This window comes from Trichechus manatus, unplaced genomic scaffold, assembly GCF_000243295.1.
Source record: "Trichechus manatus latirostris isolate Lorelei unplaced genomic scaffold, TriManLat1.0 scaffold00027, whole genome shotgun sequence".
In the NCBI taxonomy this organism is placed as follows: domain Eukaryota; kingdom Metazoa; phylum Chordata; class Mammalia; order Sirenia; family Trichechidae; genus Trichechus; species Trichechus manatus.
Window position 1 is genome coordinate 22,347,654 of NW_004443963.1, and position 20,366 is coordinate 22,368,019.

General features: G+C 48.8%; 1 protein-coding gene across 1 annotated transcript; it reads left to right on the forward strand.

Annotated features, from left to right (window-relative positions):
- The first annotated feature begins 31 nt into the window (after positions 1-31).
- On the forward strand, positions 32-12,474 carry LOC105756170 (basic salivary proline-rich protein 2-like). Its single transcript, XM_012554822.1, has 4 exons — positions 32-114; positions 3,932-4,272; positions 11,534-11,685; positions 12,307-12,474. Exons 1-4 carry the CDS (start codon positions 32-34, stop codon positions 12,472-12,474), a joined length of 744 nt encoding a protein of 247 aa, XP_012410276.1.
- The last annotated feature ends 7,892 nt before the right edge of the window (positions 12,475-20,366 follow it).

Consider the following 20,366-nt stretch of genomic DNA (forward strand, 5'->3'; position numbering starts at 1 on the left):
ATGTCCACCATTCCCTGAAGTCTTGTGGAAGATGGCGGAAGGGCTCTTCCGTGAAGCTGTCATACTCCATGACCGAAGTGTGCTGTTGGGTAACAATACAAAGGGATATGACAGGTAAGAATGAGGGTTGGAAATGAGGTAGTGGACAAGGAATTCAGAGGCCTTTAAGGTAGAGGGAAGGTAGCTGAGACAGCAAAGTGGTCACGGGTCTTCTAAGTCTGGGAAAAAAAGAGCGAGGTGGAATTATAGGGCCTGGAAAAAGACTACGTATGTAAGTCAGGGGAGGGGAAAAGAGTCATCAGAGGTTCTCATCTCAAAGACGATGCTCCATCTCCACCCAGGGCAGAATCCAAGCCACAGGCTGCACCTAAAGTAGAAGGAATTGGAGTTTTAGGCATCATGAAAGACTTCTCAACAGTGCAACAGGTGGTACAGGGAAGGCGTGGAGCCTTGTTCTCTGGAGAATTTGAGCAGGACCCAATTGGTTGCATGCCTCAGCCAGGCTAATGCTGAGGGCCCTAGGGGTCTTCTAGGCCCTAGGATGGAAGTGTGGGGGAGTAGAGCCCTGGAGAGGGTTCCTGCCTCAGCCTGGCCCCCAATCCTATCCTCTTACCTGCGAGGTTTCTGAGCTCCCAAAGTGTGCAGCCATTTGCCCTCTCTCCTGCCCGAGTATTTCTGCATCTTTTTAGAGTAGGAAGAGGAAACGGAGACTATTTGGTACTCCAAGGTCCCACCCACCAGTCTAGGTATGTTCCTTTACCACCTTTCCTCAAAACATCAGTGCTCAACTAAGCTTGTGATGCCTTCAGGGCATGAGCTAGGGTAAGTATAAATTACCTTTGGAGGGTTATACAAGATGCTCGTTACTGTGGTTACTCTGGACAGAGGACTCAGATGGTCTGGGGGTCCTGAGGATGGGAGGGAGACTTACTTGTCATGTGTAACTTTTGGTGCCTTTTGAGTTTTGAACCATGTACGTGTATTTCCTATTTGAAAAAAAAAAAAATTAAAATCAGACAACAGCAATAACAACAAAGACTAGATCCAGGGAAATGGGAACTTGATGCCTACAATTGTTATCCTGAGGACACTGGCCTCAGCCTTCTTGCTCACAAGCATTTTCCTCCTCATCTGGCATCTTCATTCAGTACAGGTTCAGAAGGGGGGCGTGGCTGGTCTGATGATGCAAGGGTTAGCAAAAGTCTGGCAGTCAAGTATCTAGTCCCTTGGTGTCAGCTTTCTCTTCTGTTCTTCAGTGGCCCAGTCTCCCCCTTGACCTCTTAAGTTATTTGTAGGACTGTATATGCTATAAACCAGCCTTTAATGAGAAAATTTAAAAGCTGCATGGTCTCAAATGCCATCTTTCCCAGGAAGTCCTCTCTTTACAGAGCTCTCCTGTCCCCTGATGTGGTGTCTGGTAGTTCATCCTCTCCTACCCTGCCTCCCTCCTCTCCACCACCCTCCAACACAGTGTGGCTCTCCACTAAAACTTGACCCTGTCCCTGATGAGACATGTGACTTTGAGCCAGTCATTTAACCTTTCTATGACTCTATTTCTGCATCTATAATTGAGGATCATGACCTTCCTCCCATGGCTCTTCATTCATCTATTTGTACAACAAGCATGTATTCTGTACCAGGTGCTGAACCCAGCACTGAGGATCACATGAGATAATGTATGTGAAGTTAGTAGAGAAATACAGAGAATTATTGCCAAGGCCTCCCTCCTTGGATGCTTTCTGGGCTGGGTACTCCAGCCCCCTCATCTGGCATGCCCCTGGAGGAACTATTTCATAGTCTACTACCAGCCTCTCAACTTCTAGCACTGCTCTTGGGGTGAGGCTGACATCCTGCTCAGGACAAAGTGTCAGGAGCTGCAGAAACAGCCTTTTTCCCAGACCTTTTCACTGGTTAGATCCCAAGGGCATCACTTTGCCTGCAAGAAGGAATAATGCTGACATTTGTCTGTGGTATTTAGTCTAGGACTTCAGGAGTGTCTACCTCTCTTGCTCCGTGGAAGCCCCATCCCTGGTGGTTGGGACTGGAAGAGGGAATGGAACCCGTTCATGTCCTAGCTCTGTTCAGGCCTCTGCGCTCTCCTTTCCTGATGCCCATGTCTCCTTGGGGAGGCCTGGTGGTACAGTTGTTAAACTCTCAGCTGCTAATCAAAAGGTCAGTGGTTCGAACTCACCAGCCGCTCCTCAGAAGAAAGATATGGCAGTCTGCTTCCGTAAAGATTTACAGCCTTAGAAACCCTATGGGGCAGTTCTACTCTGTCCCATAAAGAATCGACTCAATGGCTGTTGGTTTGATTTCAGTTATACCTCTTTGGGGACTGGCACAGAGGCTAAGATTCTGGGACTTAAAACTCTCACATTTGCCTTCCTCCAAATGTAACTTGGGTTGTAGAGGAAAAACAGTCGTTTCTTTAAAACAACAACAACCACCTCAGAGTATATAGGAGCTTGTTTAAGATAGAGGAAAGAGAAATTTCCAGAGCTCTTGGAGGATGTTTCCACTCCCTGCCTGGCCACTGAGGAGGGGTATTTGTAGAAAAATGTGCTGTTTCAGCCCTTGCTATGACAAAATCCTGAGTCAAGGTGATGATGATAGGCCACGTGCAGTGAGGAAGAATCAATTTTAGACATAGGGAGGCACTTTCTGATTGTCAGGGAATGTGTTTAAGGAAAGAGGTCATGGAGGGTTAGATGGAACCTCTCAGACACAGTCCTCCCGGAGGCAGGAGAATGGGTGAGATGATTTGGGAGCTGCAAGGGATTCAGGGATTCCATGATGTTACAGGCGGGCACTGACTAGGGAGGAAGCCAGAGAGATGTCAGTTCATCTATGTCTAGAGCACAAACCCTATGGGCAGGGCCCAGGTTATCTTGAGCCCCCAGTATGCACAGCACACAGGCCAGATAGGAGAATCTGACTGGAGAGGACTTGTCTTTCCCTGGAAGATGGTACCATCTCCACACTTGGGAAAGCACAGCTGCTTTAGTACAGCAAAACTGGTTCCAGACTATAGGCCCTAAAATTATTTCTTCATATCCAACCTCAACTCTGCTCACTATGGCTCCATGTGATCTCACTCCAACCTGTGGGATTTGCTCATCCCCAGAGAACAAATCAAGCAAATAAGGGCCTTGCTTTCAGCCTAAAGTGGTGGCCATGGGAGGTAGAACAATTTGGCCAAACTGTCAAATACCTGGTTCAGCTCCAAGGTAGTCCCACGGAGGCCAGGGAGAGGGGGCTTTTCCACACACTCCCTGAGGATATTAAGTAGAACAGCAGAGTGCAAGGGGTGTGTTCATGGCTAGGAGAGGTAAGGTCAGGGAACCAATCCTGGCTGAGGGTAAGGAAGTGCCTCTAGATGTTAGGAACCTCTACCCTACCCCACCCCATCGCCAACCCCCAAGAAAGACTGCAGCTTCTGGAGGGCAGGAACTGATCCTGAGCCATCTCAGCAGCCCCAGCGCCCAGCACAGAGCAGATGCTCAGCAAAGGTGGGCTGAAAGAATCCAGAAGCCTGGGGGCCAAGAGCTGACTCAGCTAGTAGCTGGAGTGGGTCTTTGGAGCAGGGATTCCCCTTTCTGGACTTCAGTTTCTTCATCTGTAAAATGAAGGAGTTGCACTAGATTATCTCTAAGGTTTTTCCATCCCTGATAATCTATGACTTTCTATTTCCCTGTTCTCTCGTCTTTTCCTTTCCAATTCTCTCTCCCTCTACATTCTCTCTTTTTTTACTCCTTTAAATCCTTCTCTCCTACTTAACCTATATTTTCGTCACTCTCCTTCTCAGTCTCTTCCCTCCCAGCCCACTTTCTCTTGTTTTCCTCTTTACAGGTGTTTCTCTTTCTCCCGGGGTCCCTCTCTGTTGCCTTCCGTGTTCTGGGTGTCCTCCTCCTCGTTGCCCGCTTCCCTCCAGTTCTAGTGCGCCCCGCATCGACCTTGGACGCCAGAAGGGGGAGATTGAGGGAAGAGGAGGGGTCTCGAAGCACCCTCTCCCCCTACCCGCGCAACGCCCTAACGTCTGCTACCCGTCCCCCCCCCCCCGCCCGCCCCACGCCCCGCGCGGGGCGGGACGGGACGGGACAGACGGACGGACGGAGGGCCCCCCCGAGCAGCGTGGCCAGCCCGCCCCTCTGGCAGCAGCGGGAGCCTCACTGCGCCCTCGCCCCACGCTAATGCGATCTGGAGAGACCCCGGCGGGCGGCGGGCAGTCTGGGCCTAGCGTCCCCGGCAGCGCTGATGGATGGTCCCCTGACAGTAATCACAGAATGAGGACGCGCTGACGACGCTTTCACCCGAGGCTCCGCGGCTGCTTGGCGAGCCCCAGAGTCCCTCCTTTCGCAGCGCTTGCCTCCTGGGCACTCTCCCATCCCGTTCAACTTTGGGGAGGCTTGAGACCTAGGGTAAGGGCCTGTGTGGGAGCTTTCTCTGCTGTCTCCCTTATGGCACTGGTTTCTGTTTTGGACCCTCCTCCTAGGTTCCCACGCTCTGTCTGTGATTCTGAACCAGTTACGTATCTTTTTGAGCCTAGTTTACCGTTCTGTAAAATGGGAAATGGTCTTTCTAAGCCTGGAAGGAGAGTGTTGGGAGCCAAGGAGAAAATACTGAAGAAAGTTACCACTCTCCCTTAAGTAAAAATCTTTACTTTTAGGTTATAGTGCTCAGAATAATCAGGGCTAAATATATAAGGCTGAATAAGAGCTGAGTGGATATATGCACACAAAATATACACTTATACACATATCATAGTGTTTGTAGGTTGTCTAATAAATACATCTGAACATAAGGGATGCAATATCAGTACTGCTCAGACTGCCCTTAAAAAGAAGAACATCAGTGCAGATATATCTCCAGGGAGGTGGCTGCCTCAAGCAGGACTTTCTCTAGTCTACTAAAGCACACCGCCAGTCTAAAGCCTCATCCCCATCCAGTGGTCCCCTTCAATCCAGGGATAGGCTGACTAAGGAGTCTGGTCTGAAGAAAGTTCCTTCTTGGAGAAGTGTTCCTGGACGATTTCCCAACCCCTCACCCACTTCCAGATGACTGAGTTCTAGGGCTCCCCCTTCCTCCACACTGCCCCCCCCCCCCGCCATGCCCAGGATTCCCCTTGGGCATGGGCCCTATGGAAGGGCTAGGGGCAAGGATCCAGGACCAATTACAATTCTAAGAGCACACCCAGACGCCTCCTCATTCCCTTTTAACCTTTCCCTCTCGTCAGAAGCCAAATTGAGTTAGCCTTGAGTTTTGATTTAATTCCCGAAATGGAGTCATAATCTGCTTAGTGTCCTTTTTCCCAAGTCCTGGGTACTGAAGTGTGTGTGAAGCAGGGGAGGACTTAATGAGAGAGCAGCACTGTGGCCTCTGGAGAATCCTCATGCACTGTCACCCCACAACAACACTACAGAGAAGGAGACACCATGACTCTGAGTCACTGAGTGCCGCTAGTGGCATGACGGTGATGGTGATAATGAAGATCACAGCTAACATTTACTGGGTGCTTACTATGTGCCAGGACTAAGCTAGGCACTGTACTTACTTACGGTATTTCTTACTTAATTTCACAACTATCTTCCAGGTAGGTACTGTTAATATTTCCAATTTACAGACAAAGAAACTGAGGCTTAGAGAGGTTAAGTACCTTTTGCCAAATCCTACAGCTATTAATTAAATGGCAGAGCCCAAAACTGAACCTACATAGACTACAGAGACCGTGCTCTTAACCACTTATTGGCTGTATGAGCCTGGACAAGATTCTACTACAGATACTACTATGTACCTTGTTCCCTCATTTACAAAAGACAGGTACAAATGGAGATAGTTATATACCCGCTTCATATGGCGGTTGTGCTGATTCAGTGAGATAAGACATTCACAGTATTCCCAGTAAGCTTTCAGTTTTTGGTTGCTGGTTTATCATCATCCAAATAGGTGCCCTAAACATTGGGGTAGGGTTGGGCAAGAGAAGGTATGCAATGCAATGCAATGCAATGGGTATTAATTATGAATTGTCACTGCTGATAACAATAGTTATCATGTATGGAGAGCCTACTAGGCATAAGCAATTCTACAAAGTAACTATTGCTATGCCTGTTTTACAGATGAAGAAACTGAGTTTCAGAGAAATTAAGGAAATTGACTAAAGCACACAGTTGGTAAGTGGAGAACAGAGCTTTATTCAAACACTGAGCCCTTGGACTCCATAACTTGCTGCTCCCAGCTCCCCCAGGGTCACCAGAGACTGACCTCTCCTGAGGGAGATCAGGGCTGAGGCCAAGTAACACCCTCTCCCACCTGTGACTTGGTTTTCTCCAGGTGAGCAATGTTTTCTTAAAGGAACAGGAGGAAAGCAAATAAAGAAGCAACTAAGTTTCTCCTTCCTCCAAAGCCAATGCAGAGCCCTCCCTCCCCCCTCACCCACCCTCCTTCCCCCTCCTCACTCCCCTGTTTCCTCTTTGCTCAAGTTTGTGGCCATTAAATAGAAGAGAAGAAAGTTTGAACCAGGCATGAAATATTTATCAGTTAATTACAATATGCAGATTCTGTTCTAGGGGGTGATTTATCTTTTTGGAAATATAGGAAAAGATCCTGGAGACTTGTATCCTAATTGCTTGGCCCGTTATTGTATCAACTAGGTAGAAACTCTATTTACTATGTGACTACAAATTTTCCCAATACTGGGGGCAGCTGGTGGTCTAGGGACCATATGCTTGTCTGAAGAGCTAGAGGCCTCTGAGTGGTCAATTTTTTCATTCCCCTGTCTATTCTCGGAGTGGCCCCTTTGTAAATCCTAATTGTTGTTGTTAGATGCCTTTGAGTCGGTTCTGATTCATAAATGACTCACAGTGACCCTAAAGAACAGAGTAGAACTGTCCCATAGAATTTCCAAGGAAAATTGGACTTGATAGCAGCCAAGCTCTTAACCACTATGCCACCAGGGTTCCTTATAGCTATAGAAAATAAAAAGAGTGAGAGGCTCTGAAATTCTAAGATCTCAAAAAAAAAAAAAAAGACTCCTCTATAACACCCTACTGAAGCAATGTGGCTGGTGAAGGGGTGCCCCATGTTGAGAAGAAGGTCTCAGCTCTAAGTCTCCTTCCTGTTCCTGCTCTTCAGTCATACACAGGTGAGGAGCAGAGGTGATACCTTCTCGGGCACAGATTCTTATTCCCTGGCTGTACATTAGCATCACCTGGGGAGTTGAAAAAAAATCCAGAATGCCTAGGCCCTACCCTAGACTAACGCAATTAGAACCTCTGGGGGTGGGACCCAGGCATCAGCATTTTTAAAGCCCCCCAGGGTGTTCCAATGTGCAGCCCAAGTTGAGAACCTTAGTTCTAGAATTAACAGAAGAATATAGCTGCCTGGTAAATGGGCCCTGCTTATTGGCAAGATATGTAATTTTTATTGTTCCCTTTCAGGTGCTAGAGAAGGCAATTCCTTCACTTTTTTTGGAATCCAAAGAGCATCCCTTTCTCTCCTCACAAGAAGCGTCTAGTATTAATAATTACCATTAATCAAGCCCCTGTTGAATGCTTGGATCTATGTAAATATAATTTGATCTACACAACAACTCTAGAAGATCAGTGGTTTGTGTCCATTTTATGGATGGCTCAGAAAGGTTAAGTAACTTACCTAAGGCTGCACAATTAACAAATGACAAATCTGAGATTTGAATCCAAAACCTGTACTTTTAACCATATGGTCTCTCAGTTTCTCAAGACTGGAAGGGAAATATTTCAAAGCCATTATCCGAAGGATGTAGGAAACATCTTGGGAGGAGGGAAAGGAGAAATGAAGCAAGGAGCAGTGTAGAAAGGCAGATAAGGGCTACAAGTAGAAGACAGGCATGGAGGAAGGAACGGTGGTGAGTGGCAGAGACTGAAGAGGGTGTGTCAGGATGAAATGTGGTACACAAAGGAGGGTATGTCCAGTAGGGATCTGTGTGGGAGTGGTGTAGTGCCTGTGGAGAAAGCTGGGGAATAGGGTTCAAGAATGGGATCTCGTGGCCAGAATGTCAGGAACAGCGAGTAGTGCCCACCATGGGTTGGGTAGCTGGGGAAGGGGAGGGGCCTTGTGTCAGTGGAGTGGTCTTTGTGAGGCAAGCAGCAGTGAGGAATGCCCAGCCATGAATACTAAGGGCAAGAAGAAGAGAAAGGGCCAGAGGGGGCTGGGTGATGTTTAGCTGCTGGGGTGATTAATGGGGGTGAACTGAGGGTGAAACTCAAATCCTTCGAATGGAGATGGTGGGGAATGGTTGTCCAAGAACAACAGTGCACTGTTTCATCAAGAAAGCCAATGTCCAGAGGAGGGGCGGGTGGGGAGGATGCCTGTTGAAGTTGCTTCTTCCTTTTTTTTCCCAAGATCTCTTTATTTACCATCAAACAGTAAATTAAAATATACTCGCCAGCTCCAGGGGACTTTCTGGACTGGCTTTCTACCTACCCCCTGGCTTGGGGAGGGGGGGAAACCAAGGGATGCAGAGAGGTTTGGGATGGAAGTTGAGGTAATTCCATGGACCACCCCATTGGCAGGGAGGGAGCTGGTGATAGGATGGCTGGGCTACTGGCTTTGCTTTGGACCAGACAGGCAATGAAAGATGCATTGGTTTTGGGTCCCTGAATGTCTCTGGAAGGTTGTGGCATTTTTAGAGCTAAGTTCTTAGAGCAGCCCCTGCCTCAGGAAGAGGAAAAGGACTCCTTTTGAGTAAGAGAGAGAGAGTTGGGGGAATGAGCAGGGAAGGTTTCCAGTGGTCCTGGTTTCAGGGTGTTGAGCTGGGTTTGAAGAATGGAGGTGAAACCTGTGGGATGTAGCAGAGAGCCCTGGTTTGATTCCCTCTCTCACTTCTACTTCTATCTCTTTCTCTAGTTGCAGCTGTCTGGAGCTGTCTTTCTCCCCCTTGCCCTCCCCACCTGTATTTCCAGAGGACAAGAGAGGGGGACAAGGAGGATGAAAAGAATTGTTTCAGTGCTGGGGGAAGCAAGCTGCTGGTAGGGATTTAGATGGAAATTATCTCATGGGATAGGAGCAATTTTCTCTCTCTCTAGGCCTTTACAGATGTGAAACACCTGGCAGATCCTACTTCCCAACCCCCAACCAGCCAAGGATATGGTGTGTCCTGAAGCCTGTGCCTTCCACAAGGGGGCGGGATGAGGGAAAAGGGAGATCAGGAGAAGGAGCCAGGTGTGAATTCAGGGGCCCCCAGGGTGGCTGAGGGAGACTAGCAGCTCCTTAGGGTAGAGGAGGCAGAATGCCCATTCTTGACCCCAGATTGCTTGGGTATTGAGCTTGTTATCTCTGCTTAATTCCTATTTTTACACAGAGCTTGGCCAAGCTGCTTCATCTGTTGGAGTCTCACTCCCAGTCCCCACTCTCTCTCTCTAGAAGACAAGTCTACAAAGCACTTTGAAATCTGAAGTTAATGGGAGGTGGTTGTATTGAGCACAGATACTTGACTAGTAATGAGACAACCATCCCACACAGGGACAAGGCCTCAGTTTGCTTGTGACAGAGGGCAGGGGCTAACAGAGGCTGTCCTCTGCCTCAAGGAGGAGAAGGAAATAAATGGTCCCACTAGAGAGCAATGGTCACAATCAACAGTTTTAATTATGAATTTTTAATTCATAATTATTCCAGACTTGCAGATAAGCACAAGCCACTGAAATTATTTCCCAAGGAGGAGCACAGTCAGAAGGTGAGGGAAGGGGATTTGAGTGCAGTCATTACTTCTAGAGGCTGTTAAATTCATTCCTCTGCTTCCCAACCAGAACCTGGAAGAGATTCATTAGCTTCCTTGGCCCACTCTTCCTAACAGCTACCCATCCCACCCCACCCCCTAAGCTTTTAAACACAGTGCCATACTGCCTCTCTGTTGTTTCTGAGGCCAGAGGGCTATCCTTCTCCCTGCCAAAATGACCTCAGAACCCAGACTATGGCTTTCTCTCTGTTGCCTGTTCCTCATTCTGCTGTGTATGCGTAGAGTGCCCCACAGGAGGGGCTGGCGCTGGGTGTACGTGCATGGGTGGGTTCAGCCATCTTCCTGGATCTTTTCCCTCTCCCTCCTCCCTTCTTATGGGCATTGCCTAGGAGCCATGATATTGCCTTAGAAGACCTCTCCAACTCTACACTGCAAAAGAAATACGGAGTGCCCCTTCTAGGGGTCTGGGCTTGAGGGTCTGGCTCTGACCCCCTAAGAAGAAGAGTACTGGCATCAATAATGGAGATGGGAGGGCCCAATAGTTGAGGTCAGTGAGGCATGCTCAACACCAGACCCAGTTCTCTGCTGCTCCCCTCCCATGCACCCGTAATCCCAAATTCTCACTCCAGGGAATTTGAAAATGTTTTAAAATGTCTCAAAGAGTCACTCAGATCCTCACAACTCCAGAGGATCTCCTTCTATCTCCCATGCTCATTTCTGTCACCCTGTTTCTTCTTCTCTTCTTCTCACCCTCTGGTTACTGAGGTTTCTCTCCCTTCTTTGACTCAAAGGCAGGACATCCCAGAGAGTCCAAAAAATTATGATGCCTACCCAACACCTCTCATCCATTGGGAATCTGAAAAAAAAGGGGTAAATTCTTGTTTTCCAAGTATTCAAGGTCTCAAACTACAAAGGAGCCTTATCATCTGGCCATTAGGAGATCCCTGACCACCATCTCTGCTGTAGCACCACCTTCTCCAAAATGCTAGGAGGAAGAGGGACTGCTCATGGGCCAAGGGGATCTGGGATTAGAAAGGACTGATTTCCAATCCCAACTCTACAACCATCTCAGCAGCCTTTTAATTTGCATCAAATTTGCATGTCAGCCTAGGTCTGCAAGATGAAGAGAACTAGAACACTGGAACTAAAAATACCCTTGCTCAAATCTGTGGGTCTAAGAGTGTACCTGAAAAGTGGCTACAGGGCAAGGATAGACAGCCAAGCACACCCGTAGACACGCACTGCCATGAAAACAGCACACATTCTATCCCTCACCCCAAACTCTCTCCTTCCCCAGGACTCACTTTTGGTTTCAAGAGGAGGATCAGTTGGGGGCATGACACAAGTTATCCAGATAATTAACTGTGAAAGCACAGATTTTTTTTAAAACAATGCCACTCCTATGGCCTTCAAATACGAGAGATTGAGAGATTTAAATCGCTTTCCTCGCTTCCTCCTATTCTCTACCCACCTCCCCAATATACACTCCCAAATCCTAGCTACAAAAAAAAAGCCCAAATGTAGGGAGGTAAACCATTCTGCCCTGCCATTTTTCCCCACCTGCAACCCTTGCACCCCCCCCCCCAAATTTCTCTCTCCTGAGCCTTCGCTCTTCGCTTCTTGAAAAAAAAAAAGGAAGAAGAAGAAGAAGGAATTTTCAATAGTCCCACTTGTCAAGCGAAGACCATCTTTTAACCTTCAACAGCAGCGAAAGCCGTGTGAACTCTCGGTGAACCAAGATTGAAGTCATAAATCACGCGTACAAAGGCGGCTGCGGAGGCTGGCGCGGGCTGCTGCACCTTTAACGCTTTCTGGGGCTGACAGGCGGCGGCCCAGCTAAAGTTCACAGCGCCCGGGGAGGACCCGCCCCCGCCTCCCCTCCCCCAGGCCGGCCCCGGCCCCGGCCCAGACCCGCCCGCGGGCCCTGCCGCCCGAGCCAAGCCGAGGCCCCACCCGCCCCCGAGCTGTTCCAAAGGGTGGGGGGCGCGGCATTTCTTTCCTGCCAACCCTCTCTGTCCTGGCAGTTTATTCCTTGCTCTTCCCTCCCCAGGTTTGCTGAATTTAGATGGGCAAATAGATCTACACGGACACAATAATTTAGCCCGTTTTGTCTTTGGCATTTTCTACAGGACCCCAAGAGGTGGGCTTTCCTCTCCCTTTCCTCCCTCTAGAACCGGCAACCATCTGTCTGTCTGTCTGTCTGTCTATACAGGTCCAATTATCTACATTCTTGGGCCTCCAACAGGGTCCGAGTCACTGGAACCAGTACACCTGGTTGAAACACGCCAGATAATTAAAATAATTTTCTTCTTCTCTCGTTTTTCTTTCTAAAGAGGGAGGGAATTAGGCGCCCCAACTGGAGCGGAGTAGCTGGTGTGGGGTGGGGGGACAGGAAAACCTTCCTCCAATGACCCAGTTTTCAGCTCCTCAGAGAGATCTCCAGGCTCTTGGCGTCAGAGCCGGGACTCGCCTTCTTTCCTCGGCCTCTCGGCCTCCTCCTCCTCGGATCTTTTTTTCCTCCCCCACTGTTTTCTCTTCGGTTTAATTAAAGTTCAGCGACTCAACTTGCCTCCCCTCTCCGATCTCTCGGAAAGCAGAAACCAGACAGCCAAGCGGCCTCGGGCCGAGAGGCTCCATCACAACCCCGGCTTGCGGTCCGCGGGGCCTCCCCTCGCTCGCCTCCCTCCGCCGGAGACTGCATGGCCTCCCAGCCCGAACCCCCGGCCCCTCCGCCATTCCGCAGGTGTGCGGCCGTCTTGGCCTAGAGGATCCGAATAACCGGGGCTGGGGTAGCAGTGTCCTCTTCTTCCCTCAGACCCCTCGGCTTGCTCAAGAAAGTTTGAAGGGTTCACCTCAACCCAGGCACCCCGCTCCCCCAAACTCATGGCTGACTCATCTGATATGACAAAAGCCCGTGATGGATTTGGTATATGCTAATTCACAATGCCCTTTCCTACAGAATTTAACTATAAGTTAATACACACCGGAAACCACGCGCATACACGCTCGTTAATGGGCTTAGGTATTAGCGAGTCCTAACGATGCATACAAATGTGTTCTGCGCTCTGTAGGCCCCTCAAGATTTATGGGCCTGGAGCTCTCTGAAGCTGTAAACAAGGAGAAAAAAAAGAGAGAGAGAGAAAGCGGGAGAGACTGGGGGAGAGAGACAGAGGCCTGGCTCGTCCCTCCAGGTTGTGGGAGAGAAGGGATCTCTGCAAGTGGGTTCTTACATATTTTCCTTTCCTTGCAAGCTCGGTGCGTGTGGGTTTTGGCATCGGTCTGGGGGCGGGTGTTTGCACCTGAATGCTGCCGTGAGTGGGGAGCTTGTTGCTTGTGTGCTGGGGAGGGAGGACGCCCACCTCCTGTGAGTTGTTGTGGAGGGGCCTGAACATGGCAGGCATTTGTGGGTATAGACGTGTGTGTGCACTGTGCAAGATGTGTATGTGTATCTGTGTGAACGTGTGCAAGCCAGGCCCCCCTCTAGGCCAGGCCGCTGTCCCCTAAACCCTGTGAACAAATCTCTAACAGCAATGATAATAACAATAAATAATAATAAAAGCAGTAGTTAACAGACCCTTCCTAGCAGGATAATAATAAAATGCAAGAGGAGATATTTTGAGGAGGAGAGTGAGACACAATCCAGCATCTGAGGGGAACGCAAAAAAGGAAGAAAGAAAGTTAGCTTCTTTATATGCCCTTGGAGGGCTGGGGTTGGAAGCCCCCTCCCCAGACAAGGTCCCTGGCTAGAGGAGGGGAAGCTGAGCCAGGAGCTGGCTCTTTCTTGCTTTTTTTTTCCCCCTCTGGTTTCTTGCTTTGTGCGATCAAGGGAGGGGTCTCCACATATGGGGTTGGTTAGTGACTTTGGGGACTCTCTGAGAATCCCCGTTTTAAAGAGGAGGCCAAGAGTGCAGGGTCAGGCCGATTGGAGATGGGTGAGGCGATGGCCGCAGCCTCGATCCTGCCGGTGGCGTAGAGGTGCCGGGGATGACGAGCCGCGGAGCCCGGGGCGGAAGCAAAAAAGCATTTATGGCCGCCCAGGATTAGGGAGGACGAGCCCCCAGGCTCTGGTAGGCCTGGGAAAGTTCTCTTCCTAGGGCCTTTTTAGAAAAAAAGAAGGAGTGGTGGTGGAGATGAGGCGCCTTGAATTTTCCTCTCCGGGCTGGGGACGGAGCTGATTTCAGTAAGGAAGAAAGACCACGGTCCCGGATCCTGCAGCGTCCTTATTCTCTCCAGGTACAATTTTCTGCTAATTTTATTAATTTATTTATTTCGGGGATGGAGGAGGCGGAAGGTGTAGGGATACGACAGAATAAGCCAGAGGGAAAGTTGCCTTACAGTTTCGGGTCTAACGAAATCCCTCCTTTAAAAACAATTGTAAGAAAAAATCAAAGAGGAAAGTATAAAAACAGAAATTAGCCGACTTTTTAAAAGAAAAAAATGACCATAACAAATGAGTATGAGAACTTTTAAAAAATTAAGTCACAAACCTTGTCAGAGGTTTGGATTCTTTTTCAACAGCCGGTGACCCATTTGGTCTGAAAAGAGACGGAGAAATGCGTTTTCCACTGAGTCACTTTAAAAACAAACACACAGAGAAAGTCCTGGCATTTGAACACAACATAGAGTGGACTATGCCACGATAACCAATCGAACACAATAACAATGAAATAAAATAGGATAGGTTGAAGCGCTGAGCGCAGGGCGCGGTGAGAGGGCCCTGGTTTTGGGTTCCAAGCTGCGGGCGAGCGAAGCAGCTGCCCCGGGCGATGGGGCGCCAGGCGGCCTTGGTGGGCTGGGAACCAGCCTTCGACCGCGCTTCGCCTCGGTATCCCTGCAGCTCCGCCTGCATTCTCTTCTCCCCAGCCACGGCGCCCCTCAAGCCCTCCCGGCTGCGATATCCCTCCGGGCTTCTCTGTGCCAGGGTTTTGGGCCTGAGAGGGGCCAAAGTGACTCAAGCAAAATTCTGCCTGATTTTTCTCCCCTAGGCCTCTCGCACTTGCTCAAGTTCTCAGCCACAAGGAAACTGACCAGGAGACTGACCGAAGGGGCTTCTGGGCTGCGTTGGGAGCTGACACTGCCCCCCACCCACTCGGAACGTCCAGCTTCCTCCAAACCTCCTTAGAGAGAAAATACCAGTCCCAGAACATCTCTGCGCCCTGTCAGAGGTGACTGTCCTCACTCCAGGAATATTTTACAAAGGAGAAGAAGAAGAAAGGATAGCGTTGAGCCGTGTTTACATGTAGTTCTACTGATCCCTTTACATCTGGAGAGTTTATTTATAACTCCCTCTATAACTCTGCACTGGTGATTCTATTGACAGACTGATATCTAGAAAATATTGCTCTATCTCTAACCATACCTAAATGTGCTGTGGTTGTATTTACAGATTTATGCTCTAGGAAAATATAATTATTTCTGGTGTATTTGTGCATATACAATAGTTATAGGAACAGATTTGTATATGGGAAAATATATGACTCTTGTATAGTCATCCAGCTTTATGGACATTTGATACTCTGACAGATTTATATCTCTGAGTACCTATATAGATAAATGTGTATCGTTAGAATTATGTATCAGGAGACATACTCTTATTGATTGTGATATAGAGTAGGTAGAGCATACATTGAGAGCCATACATAGCTATGGAGATATTTCTATCTTATCATCACTATATATAGGCATATCTATTTATAACTACATCGTTATAAAAATAGACGTAAGTAATTATAGTCCTATATGTACATGTAGCTATCTCTCTAGAGTTATAGACACTTGCAAATAGAGATATCTGTATGTATATAAGGGTGTAATTATCTTGTGGTATGTGTGTGTTGGGGCTTAGGCAAGTCTATCTCTGTATAGACATATTTATAAGTACGGTCTGGGAGAGACTTGTTCATGGAGATATTTCCAGAGGGCCAACTGAAAAGCTCTATCTGGCCATCTAGGAAACCAGCTAGCAGAGTTCTTTACTTATGGAGGGGTGGGGTTACAAAAGGGTAAGCAGAGCATAGGAAGCCTCAAGGAGAGGAGGCAAACTGAGAGTGACTGGGGAACACTGACACAGACAAATACAGGGGTAGGGGGTAAGCACGGCACCAGAGGCATGAACCGGTTTCTTGAGGGAATAGCACAGAAGGACGAAGGGATTAAAGAAGGGCAGGCAGTGAATAGTCCTACAATCCAGAGACACTTGACCAGAGAGCCGGCCTCCAGCTCGGTTTTTAGTATACTACAGGTCAGTGACTGCTTTACCCCTCCCGCCTTCCTAGTGCCTTTCTCTGGACTCTAATGTTTGGGTCTCAAAGAGTGGACTTCAGAAATGCAGCGGTTTGGGGAGGAACAGAGCAGGGAGCGCAGTGCACACTCTCTCTCGCGCTGCTGCCCGCTGGTAATGAGGTTTGGAAAGCCAGGTGATGCTGTTAAATAAAGCTTGCTTTCACGGCGGTCTCCTGTGCCCCTGGGGGGCTGTATCAGGGATGGGGCAAGGAGGCAGGTGGATTGAGGGGTGAAAGTGCGAGTATAGGGCCTGTTCTGATGGGGGCTTGGGAAGGCCTTCCTCACCGCCCTTCTCCGAAGCGTGGGCCTTAAAGATTGGAATTTTGCTCCACTGGGCCGCTCCTTCTTTGTCTCTCCCCAGATTGAGGTTCCTTCTTCTCTGGGTACACAGGGGCCCCTCCAGCTCCCTAACAGCCTTGCCCAGGGCCTCAGCCGGGAGAATTCGACTTTAAGGTGCAGAACAGAGACCCGAGCCTCTAAGATCTCCCTTCTCCCACTCGCATCGACACTACACTTCTGCCACCCCCCATCCGGGCAACACTGGGTCAAGGCTCTGTGATTCTTCCCCTGCCACATTCATCCGTTTTCCTCCCCAAGGGAAATAATCACCACTCCTCAGTTCATTTTTTTACCAGGGAGTCACACATCTTTGCTGAATGCTTTGTGCCTGGAGGAGTTTCTCCGCACTCGTTCAGCGACCAGGCCTCCAGGCTCTCTGGGATGCTGGGAAAGGAGTGGAGGGAGACCCCCCCCCCGGCACCACGCTGGGGTTAAATGCCAATCACCACCCTCCCACACTTTTGCCCACAGGACTGGGAATTCCTCCAGGGCAGGGACTGTCTGCTGCCTGGCACAGAGCGGTTGCCCAAAACATGCTTGTTGAGGTAAACTGAATGACAATCAATCCAAGCTTTTGGCAGAGTGAGTCTCACCCACGCTCTGCACGCCGCTGACCAGCAGGGGCCCGCCTGGTACTCAGCCTACAGGAGCACAAGCGTGGCTGGGGGCCGCCCAGCTGGGAACCATCAAGGATCGCTTGGGGGCGGGTGGCATAGCTGGCTCTGCCTGGGCCAGTGGTTAGTGCTGGGGCAGGAAAGTAGCCTGAGTCAGTGATGGGGGTGAGGTGGAGGGTGGGGAGGGTGGGGGTAAGGCGAGATGGGGCATAAGCCTGAACCTGGAAAGCAGGCCCTCGGTCCCCAGTCTTCCCTGGCTCCTCAGACCCCCATATAAATGAAACCCAAACCAAAGCTGAGACCTGGGCTGGGAAGGAGCAGCCTGTCGGCCTGAGGGGCCCACAGAGGAACCACCACTCGGTCCTCTAAAATATACACAAATAAAACAAAAATAAAACAGCGTGAGACAGCCAGCCAGCAAAGGAAAACGCTGCTCCAGGGATCCTACAAAACTGTTGAGGTTTAATGTTCAAAAAAATTTTTTAACTTTAAAAATCCCACATATTTTCCAATCTGGTAATGCCCCCAGTCAGATTATTTTATATATATATATAAAACATATATATACATACATATGTGTGTGGGACCTCTTTTTTTTTTTTGGCCGCTGAAGAGTAGTTCCTTCCAGGAAGTTTGGGATGGGCGAGTCACTGTCAGTGAATGGGGTGAGATGGGCAGATTTGGAGTCTCCCACTTTGGGGCCCTGGTAGCGCAGTGGTTAAGTTTGGCTGCTAATGAAAAGGTCAGCAGTTCAAATCTACCAGCTGCTCCTTGAAAACCCCGTAGGGCAGCTCTACCCTGTCCTACAGGGTCGCTATGAGTTGCAGATCGACTCCACGACAACGGTTTTTTTTCTCTTTTGTTTGTTTTGTTTTGTTTTACTCTCCATAGTGAAGATCTGGAGTCTGCAGGAAGGGTCTGCCTACCCTCTACCATCAACGGTTAGAGCAGGGAGGACCTTCCTAAACTTGGTTCCTTTTTTTCCCTAAGGATCTTCAGGGGCCATCTGCCCTCTGCCTGGGTGAGGGACCGAGGCCCAGAGAGAGATTGAGATTTGCCCAAGGGTGCTCAGCTGCCAAGTTAAGCCTAGAATTCCATTTCCTAGTTCCCCAGCCTTTGACAGTTTCTTCCTCAGACACCCAAACCACCCCCTCCACCCCCACATCCCCCCACCCCCATGTCCACAGGGATGGTTAATGCTATCCCTAAGGAAATGCAGCGAGGAAGAACCGAGGGTCCAGCATTTAAATATCTTTGCCTAAGAAAGATTCAGGGCAGGTGTCTGGGCTCTGGCCAGGATTGGAGTAGGGGGAGTATAGTCGCTGTAAACGTTAGAACCTTCAGGTTCCTAGGCCAAAAGGCAGGAAACCAAACGACACCGGCCGCACATTTCTGAGCCCAGAGAGTCCTGTGTTTCTTCACCTGGGCTGGAATGGCTCTTGGCTGTTTTTGAGACCCAGATCTCTTTGTGAAACTGACAAGAACAATCAGCTCTTTCCCCAGCAAAATGCATATACACATAGTGTTCTGACAGTTACTGGGGTTGCACAGAGTCCTAGAAGCCCGTGATCTCCAGCCTGAGTATCCCTTATTTGTAAACATTTCCTTTCTTTATGTCTGCCTTTGCTTTTGCTCTCTCTGAGCCCCCTTGCTTGGGAGTCTAGAAGTCCTTCCCTAGGTATAACCCCTGCCATTGCTGGCAAAGCCCCTTTCTGAGTCTCCTTTACTGGAGCAGGCACCAGGCAGAGGCTGTGCCTGCTTCTATCAAGCTCCAGATCGCTCTTCTGCAGAAACCAGGAGATGGCTGCTGTCTGAAGCCTGGTCTACATTGCCCAGTTACTCAACTAATTTCAGAGAGTAGGGGAAGCCTGGGGGCATGTTGGCAGGAGTGGAGGCCTAGCTGTAAGGGTACCAATTCCCATCTCTAGTGGAAACGTGGATGCAAGGAGCAAGTTGCAATTGCTATAATAATAATAATAACAATAATAATTTATTTAGCATATCATTAGATGTGTATTTACTGTCTTCCCTCTGCTTTTTTATAAGTGTCTCCTAAGGAATTCTCACAACACCCAGGGGAAACAATAATAAGCTAATTACCACCCTTCCCTCCCTCTCCTCCTCCCCTCCACGAAGTCACCCTCCGAGAGATGATGGAGCTTTTACAGAACCCCTTCCTGTGTTTTACACCTGCTTAACACATCCCCCCATTCCCAAGTCTCCTCTTCCATTCTGATTTTTTCTATCCCATTAAGGAAGTTTCTTCCATAATTTGGAGGAGGGAGTAGCTGAGGCCCAGGGAGACCTATGTCGTTGTGGTTTGTGGTAGATATTAGTATTGTTTCCCTGATATCACAGCAATATTTAGGACATTATGGGAGGAACCAAATTCTTATTTCTCTGGCTGTTCCTTTTGGGGCAGAAACTACCTATGCAAGGTTTAGAGGCAGACCAGGTTAGAGAGAGGACGCTTGCTGCCATGATGTGTGCTGGGTGAAGTGTAGAAGAATGGCCAGTCCTGCAAGTGTACCATCCACACTGGTGGCCTTCCAGACCACTCAGGTCAGACTTCAGAGATGCCAGGCCCTACCTACGTCACTTTTAGCAATAAGAAAAAAGGAAGGAAGGAAGGGAAGAGGAAGGTGTGGAGGGAGGGAGGAATATATGTATATGTATGTGTATGTTTATATACATATACATACATAAAAAAAACAAAACATTGCCATTGAGTCGATTCCGACTCAAAGCGACCCTATAGGACAAGTAAGACTGCCCCATAGAGTCTCCAAAGAGCAGCTGGTGGATTTGAACTGCTGACCTTTTGGTTAGCAGCTGTAGCTCACATAAGTCTTAACCACTGCACCACCAGGGGTCTATACATACATATCCACACATATTTTTTCCTGAGTGTGTAAGCATGACAATGGGTATGTGTTTCAAGATATTCATTTTTTTTTCACTTTTAAATATAAGTTTGTATCTTCTCAGAGATTACAATTAAAACACAAACCAGATACAAGATTTTGGATGATGAATTCTGGGTGGACTTTTGGACCACTTAAAAGGCACCTGGAGTCCCAGTGATCTGCACAGTACACTCTTAGTTACTCATTTCCTTGGCCCCAGCCCAGGGTGGAGTGCTGTAGCCAATGTCGTGATGGTCTTGGTCAGAGATAGAGCTGCTTGGCCTCAGTCACTGAGATCCTAGGGGTTGTTGCTCAAACTACCTGGACACTGGGATCAGCTCTCCACCTCTCTGCCCAAGTACACAGTTGCTCCTGGGAGGAAGCAGGTCTGGATTGGAGGGTACAACAGCCAGATAGAATCAGTATTAAGGTGAATGGAAAAGTTAGAATTGAATTCACTTCTTAGCTCTCCAAACCATGTATGGTATAGCTAACATTCTTGGTTTCTATGGCTCA

Coding starts and splice junctions, on each gene's coding strand:
- LOC105756170 (XM_012554822.1), top strand. CDS start 32: ATGGCGGAAGGGCTCTTCCGTGAAGCTGTCATACTCCATGACCGAAGT. Junction 115..3,931: donor AATACAAAGGGATATGACAG/GTAAGAATGAGG, acceptor GCTTCCCTCCAG/TTCTAGTGCGCCCCGCATCG. Junction 11,686..12,306: donor CCCCCGAGCTGTTCCAAAGG/GTGGGGGGCGCG, acceptor CTCGGAAAGCAG/AAACCAGACAGCCAAGCGGC.